The sequence below is a fragment of the Galeopterus variegatus genome, unplaced genomic scaffold (genome assembly GCF_000696425.1).
Source record: "Galeopterus variegatus unplaced genomic scaffold, G_variegatus-3.0.2 Scaffold9091, whole genome shotgun sequence".
NCBI lineage: Eukaryota > Metazoa > Chordata > Mammalia > Dermoptera > Cynocephalidae > Galeopterus > Galeopterus variegatus.
The window spans coordinates 40,156-47,768 of NW_007735202.1; the positions used below are offsets into that span (position 1 = coordinate 40,156).

Below are 7,613 nucleotides of genomic sequence, written 5' to 3' on the forward strand. Positions count from 1 at the left end.
CTTCCTCCTCCCTCCCTCCCTCCCCCTTCCTTCCTTCCTTCTTTCCTTCCTCCTTCCTCTTTCTTTCTTCTTTCTTTTTTCCTTCTTTCTCCTTTCTCCTCCTCCTCCTCCTCCCAGTCTACTCCCTGATAACCCATTAAATCATTAATCTATTAATTCATGAATAGATTAACCCATTCATGAGGGCATAGTCCTTATGATCCAATCATCTCTTAAAGGCCCAGTCTTTCAAATACTATATTGGGGATTAAGCTCCAACATGAGTTTGGAGGCACATTCAAACCATAGCACCACCTTAATCTGTAAATCCAGTTTTCCGTAGCACCTTTGCATACATAGATTATAGCATTTGTCACATTATGTTATCATTTTTATGTTAGTTTTTAAAGAAAAGTTTAATTGACACAATAATTGTACATATTTATGGGGCACTGTGATATTTTGATCAGTGTAGACAATGTGTAATGATCAAATACGGTCAATTAACATATCCATCACCTTAAACATTTATCATTTTTTTTGTATTGAGAATATTCAAAATCCTCTCTGAAGCTAATTGAAAATATCCAATAAATTGTTGTTACTTATGTAGTCACCCTGTGGTGCTCTGGAGCACTAGATCTTCCTCCTATCTAGCTGTGATTTTATGTCTCTTAACCAACCTCTTGCTATTCCTCCTCTGCCTATCCTTCCCAGCCTCTGAGGACTACCTTTCTGCTCTCTACTTCTATAGAGAACACTCTACTCTCTACTTCTGTAGGGAACCACCATTCTACTTTCTACTTCTATAGAGAGAACTCTAATCTCTACTTCTATAGAGAATGACCATTTTACTCTCCACCTCTATAGAGAGAACTCTCTACTCTCTACTTCTAGAAAGAACCACCATTCTTCTTTTATAGACAACCACCATTCTATTCTCTATGCTAGCAAGTATCATGCTGTTTTTGCTATAGCTTTATAGTAGTATTTTTTAATAGACTTTATTTTTATAGCAGTTTTAGATTTACAGAGAAACTGAGCAAAAAGTCCAGATAGTTTTCATACCCACCCCCCATACACATTTTCTCTTATTAACATGTTACATTAGTGTGGTACATTTGTTACAATTATGAGCCTATATTGATATATTATTATTAACTCAATTATATAGTTAGGTTCTCTCTTTATGTTGTATACTTCTTTGGGTTTTGCCAAATGCATAATGTCATATATTCACCACTACAGTATTATACAGAATAGTTTCACTGCCCTAAAAAATCCTCTGTGCTCCACCTATTATTTCTCCTTCCCTCCCTCCTCTCCTGAAACACTGGCAACCACTGATTTTTTTTTTTTTCCCATTACTTCAAACATTTATCATTTCTTCAAACAATTATCATTTCTTTGTGTTGGGAACATTCAAAATCTTCTCTTCTAGCTAATTGAAACTATATGATATATTATTATTAATTACAGTCACCCTACAGTGCTATAAAACTAAATATTATTCCTCCTATGTAGCTATACTTTTGTATCCATTAACCAACCTCTCACTATCCCTCCTCCTTCCTACCCTTTCAAGCCTCTGGTGACTGCCATTCTGCCCCTTACTGTGTGATCAGCTTTCTTAGTTTCTACGTATGAGTGGTATTTCTCTCTCTGTTCTTGGCCTACTTCACTTAACATCATGTCCTACAAGCTCATTCATGTTGCCACAAATGACATGATTTCATTCATTTTTATGGCTGAATAGTATTCCATTGTGTATATATGCCACGTTTTCTTTATCCATTCATCTGTTAATGGACATTTGGGTTGATTGCATATCTTGGCTATTGTGAATAGTGCTACAGTAAATATGGGAGTGCAAATATCTTTTTGATACACTAATTTCTTTTCCTTTGGATATATAACTAATAGTGGGATTGCTAGGTCATATGGTAGTCCTATTATTAGTTTTTTGAGGAACCTCCATACTGTTTTCCATAATAGCTATGCTAATTTACATTCCCTCTAACAGTGTATGAGTTTGCCTTTCTCCATATCCTCGCTAGCATTTGTTATTTTCTTTTTGATAGTAGCCATTATAACTAGACTGAGATGATATCTCATTGTGGTTTTGATTTGCATTTCCCTGATGATTAGTGATGTTGAGCATATATCTGTAGGCCATTTGTATGACTTCCCTTTGAGAATTGTCTGTTCAGGTCATTTGCCCATTTTTTGACCAAAGTTTTGTTTTGTTTTTGCTGTTGAGTTTAGTTCCTTGTATATTCTGGATATTAATCCCTTGTTTGATGCATAGTTTGCAATTTTTTTCTCCCATTCTGTAGGTTGTCTGTTCACTCTCTTTCTTTTGCTGCACAAAGCTATTTAATTTGATATAATCCCATTTGTCTGTTTTTGCTTTTGTTGCCTATGCTTTTTTGCTTTGTTCATTACTGTGTCCTGAAGGATTTCCCTGTTTTATTCTAGTAGTTTCATGGTTTTGGGTCTTACATTTAAGTCTTTAATCTATTTTGAGTTGATTTTTGTATTTGGTGAGAAATAGGGGTCTTGTTTTAGTTTTCTGTATATAGATGTCCAGTTTTCCCACCATTTATTGGAGAGACTGTCCTTCTCCTAATAAATACTCTTGGTGCCTCTGTTGAAGTTCTTTTGGCTTTATTTCCGGGTTCTCTATTCTGTTCCTTTGGTCTGTGTATGTTTTTATACTAGTACCATGCTGTTTTAGTTCCATAGCTTTGTAGGATGTTCTGAAGTCAGATAATGTGATGCCTCCCCCACTTAATTCTTTCAGCTCAGGATTGCTTTGGCAGTTTGGGGTCTTTCGTGGTTCCATACGAACTTTAGGATTGTTTGTGAAGAATGTTGTTGGCATTTTGATAAAGATTGCATTGAATTTGTAGGTCACTTTTGGTAGTTTGGTCATTTTCAGAAAATTAATTATTCCAATTCATAAACATGGATGTCTTTCCATTTCTTTGTTTCATCATTGTTTTATAGTTTTCCGTATAGAGATCTTTTACCTCCTTGGTTAAATTAATTCCTAGGTGTTTTTTCTTTTCTTTTGTTTTTGTAGCTATGATAAATGGGAATGCTTTCTTGATTTCTTTTTCATCTTGCTCGTTGTTGATATATAGAAATGCTACTGATTTTTGGATGTTGATTTAGTATCTTGTAAATTTACTAAATTTGTTTATCAGTTGTAAGGGACTTTTGGTGGAGCTTTTAGGGTTTCCTATATGTATATGGGATCATATTGTCTGCAAACAGGGACAGTTTGACTTACTCCTTTCCAATTTAGATGCCCTTTATATTTTTCTCTTGCCTAATTACTCAGGCTAGAATTCTTTTGAGTTTAAAACATGTACACATACACATACATAGTTAATATTCAAAGAACTATGGTTAGCTTTCTTTTTCTTTGAATTCCCATTGCTTATCAAAGATAGCCCAGTAAATTTTTGGCATAAGGAATATTCTGACGTGAATAAGCAGATTAAAATTTATATTAATTAAAAGTATTTCTAAATATCTTTAAACAAATTTATCTGCTAATCAATACATTGATGTTTGATGATAGCCCAGTAAATTTTTGGCATAAGGAATATTCTGACGTGAATAAGCAGATTAAAATTTACATTAATTAAAAGTATTTCTAAATATCTTTAAACCAAATTTATCTGCTAATCAATACATTGATGTTTGATTTTTTTTTTCCACAAAAATATTAGGAATATGGGAGTTTTTTTCCTCTGCCTTCCCTTCCCTTGGATTTTTAAAAAATGTGGATGTTAGTTATTTCCTGCATATAAAAATAATTTTTTTAATTCTGTAGGGAAAAATGTGAAAAGAGAACCATAATCCTTGTAATCTCAATACTGTACTGTATTAGTTCCTTTCTGTTGCTTGTAACACAGAATTGGGTAATTTGTAAGAAAACAAAATTTATTGCTTACAGTTTTGGAGGGCAGGAAGTCCAAAGTCCAAGGAATACATCTGGTGGTGGCGACAGTGATGGCAGAGTATCACATTGTAAAAACAGTGGAGGAGAGAGAAAGAGAGACTAATCTCCTCATTCACTCTCTTTTTAAAGCCCTCTGAACCATGCCAATGACCACCCTTTTTAATCCATTCATTACAGTGTGGTCCTGCAATCTAATCACCTCTTCAAGGCCCACCTTTCAATTATCATAATAGGTTTTTCCACCCTCTTAACACTGTCACAATGGGTTTGGGGGGGAAACTCAATCCAAGGCATGTACTGTTAACATTTTGACGAATTTCTTTTTACACTCTTTCTTTATCTTTTTCTTTTTTTCTATCCTTTGTTCCTTCCGTTTTTCTTTCTCCTTCTTTCTCCTTCCTTCTCCTTCCTTCTTTTATCTCTCTCATTTCCATGTGAGCATATAAATTTGCTTCAAAACACAATTTTTAATGAATGCATGATATTCTATCATTTAGATGCGCTATAGTTAAATATTCCTCTATTGTTGGGAATTTTGGTTGTTTCTGATTTTGTAGTGTTAGAATCTGTTTATCTTTTAGTAAGGATTTTTAACCCATTTGTAATCATCGTAATAACTAATTTATGATTCCTTGTCATTTGTTTTGTAGTATGGATTATTCCAGAAATGAGTTTTTAGAAAATACACATCCTGTTTTTGTTCTAGATTTTTCTTTTTGAAGGTTTTCATTCATTTTAAATCAATTTTGAGAGTGAAACTGTATCTGCTAACTTAACCATGAAAAACTTGGAATGCTTTTATATTTTCTTCAACCTCTCTTTTTAAATTCATAGTTTATTATATATATAATTTGGGATTTTGACCAAGATTAATATAAAATGGTTAGTTTTTCAAAATATGCATTATTTTATTCAAGACTCTTTTTGGCATTTGTATTGATTTATAGCATATTAACCAAAAATTGACTTTAACTGGTTTAGTTGTTTACCACCAGTCCTTCAGTATGTCTGTGTCCCAGTTCTTAAAATGTTTTGAGTCACCTCTGGCTTGGCTGGAAAAAGTCTGAGGTTTTTTTTCAGTAAGTGTTTGTGTATAATTTGTTGTGCTATTGCTTATTTGAAATGTCTTATTCTTACACATTAATGACAGTTTAACATAAAATTTTGAATGATGACCTTTTTTTTCAAAATTGTATAGACATTGCACCATTGTTTTTTGACATTCAGTATTTTAGAAAAGTATTATAGCATCATATTAATTTCTTTGTGAGTAACTATGATTTTCCTATGTTTAGAGAGATTTTTTTGCCCTTCTATTTTCTTAAAATTTAAACATTTTACAAAGATACATCTAGGATGATATTCTGTTATAAATACTGTGAGATACCCAGTGAAGTCTTGTTATATGTAGTTTAAGCTCCTTGTTCTGTTCAGCAAAGCTATATTTTATTATTTCTTTGATTTATAACCTCTGTAATGTTTTTCTTTCTGAGAATCTTTTTGTGAGTTGATTGTATATCTTAGATTTGTATCCCATGTATAGTGATTTTGAAAAGTAATTGAGCCACATTGTTTTTGCTGAAGTAAGACCAATACATTAGAAAGGGATACCAGTTCTCTTAGATTTAGCATACGTAAGATAATTGGCATAATTTTTCCATAATTAATTTGTATTAAAACAAAAATTGATGAAGTAGTTTCAAAGATCTGAAGACATTTATTTCCTTAGTGGGACATATGTTTCCCTTGAAATATTCTCTTTTTTTCAGAGAACCTTTTTTCATTGTATAAGGAAAAAACTTCAGTCTAGTCTTAATCAGAACTATCACAGATTTCAGTTGATGGACTAAGAATTAATGAAGTATTATTTTGGATTTTTTATATATTCATGTAATGGCATTTAGTGTAATTCATATTTTTGCTACTTATGTCTTATGTCAGTTCTCTCGGTGAAATAGAAGATTCCCTCCCTCCTGGAAAAGCAGTGTTTTATACGTGGGCTAATCCAGTAGGCTCTAGAACGCTGAAGTGGAGATGTGGAAAAAACTATGGTGAAGTAACACAAAAGGATGTAAGTATTCTGTTGATTTTCAGCCTTGCTAGTTTTCAGGACTGTTTTGTGACTACACTTCTAAAAAACTGCCAAAGTTTTTTTTTTTTTTTTCATTTTTACTATTTATTAACATATTCTTTCTTACAAATTGTGATATTTCTTTATGCCCTTTACCTGACCTATCACTTCCCAAATTCCCTCCCTCCCTCCTCTCAATTTCTAGTATCCTTAGGTTTATTCTCTCTTTCTGAAAGTTCAACTAATTGTTATGGTCTTTTCTTTCTTTCTTTCCTTCATTCCTCCCTTCCTCCCTCCCTCATTCCCTTCCTTTCTTCTAGCAGTCAGTTATGAGTGAGAACATGTGGTATTTCTCTTTCATTGTCTGATTTATTTCACTTAAGATAATTTTCTCCAGACTCATCCATGTTGCTGCAAATGGCAGTATTTCATTCTTTTTTATGGCTGAGTAGTATTCCATTGTGTGTATATACCACATTTTCCTTATCTAGCTGTCTGTCAATGGACTCTTAGATTGGTTCCGTATTTTGACTATTGTAAATAGAACTGCAGTAAACATGGGAAGTGCAAGTGTCCCTTCGACATGATGATTTCCATTCCTTTGGGTATATACCCAGTAGTGGAATTGCTGGATCATATGGTAATTCTATCTGTAGTTTGAGGAACCTCCATACTGTTTTCTATAATGGCTTTGTTAGTTTACAGTCTTACCAACAGCATAGAAGAGTTCCCCTTTCCCCATATAATTGCCAGCATTTGTTATTCTTGGTCTTTTTAATAATGGCCAGTCTAACTTGGGTGAGGTGATATCTCAATGTATTTTTGATTTGCATTTCCCCGATGATTAGTGATGCTGGGCATTTTTTGTGTACCTGTTGACCATTTGTAAGTCTTCCTTTGAAAAATGTCTATTCATCTCCTTTGCCCATTTTTTAAAATGGGATTTTTTTTTTTTTACTGTGTAGTTGTTTGAGTTCTTTGTATATTCTGGATATTATTCCCTCATTGGATATATAGTTTGCAAATATTTTCTCCCGTTACGTAAGTTGTCTTTCCATTCTGTTGATTGTTTCCTTTGCTGTGCAGAAGCTTTTTAGTTTGATATAATCCCATTTATTTATTTTTTCTTTTGTTGCTTGTACTTTGGGGGTCTTATTCATAAAGTCTTTGTGCAGTCCTACTTCCTGGAGTGTCTCTCCTTTGTTTTTCTTTTGTAATTTTATAGTTTCAGGTCTTCTATTTAAGTCTGTCATTTTGGTATATGGTGAGAGGTATAGGTCCAGTGTCATTTTTCTGTATATGGATGTCCAATTTTCCCAGCACCATTTATTGAAGAGGCAATTTTTCCCCAATGTATGTTCTGGATGAAATGGATAAATTTCTGGACACGTACAAACTACCAAGACTGAACCAAGAAGAAATACAGAACCTGAACAGGACAATAACAAGCAATGAGACTGAAGCAGTAATCAGAAATCTTCCAACAAAGAAAAGCCCAGGACTGGATGGCTTTACAGCTGAATTCTATCAAACCTTTAAAGAAGAATTAATACCGGGGCCGGCCTGGCGGTGCTCCCGCCCGAGGGTTCG

At 33.5% G+C, this 7,613-nt stretch overlaps 1 protein-coding gene across 1 annotated transcript in view; it reads left to right on the forward strand.

The window, feature by feature from the left end:
* The window catches only part of LOC103609019 (vacuolar protein sorting-associated protein 13A-like), a gene marked incomplete at its 5' end in the record, with an annotated part of 117,223 nt that overhangs the window by 39,505 nt on the left and 70,105 nt on the right, over positions 1 to 7,613 (forward strand). The window contains one exon of the mRNA XM_008593395.1: positions 5,894 to 6,023. Coding sequence (XP_008591617.1) covers positions 5,894 to 6,023 — 130 coding nt within the window. The remainder of the gene's footprint in view (positions 1 to 5,893; positions 6,024 to 7,613) is intronic.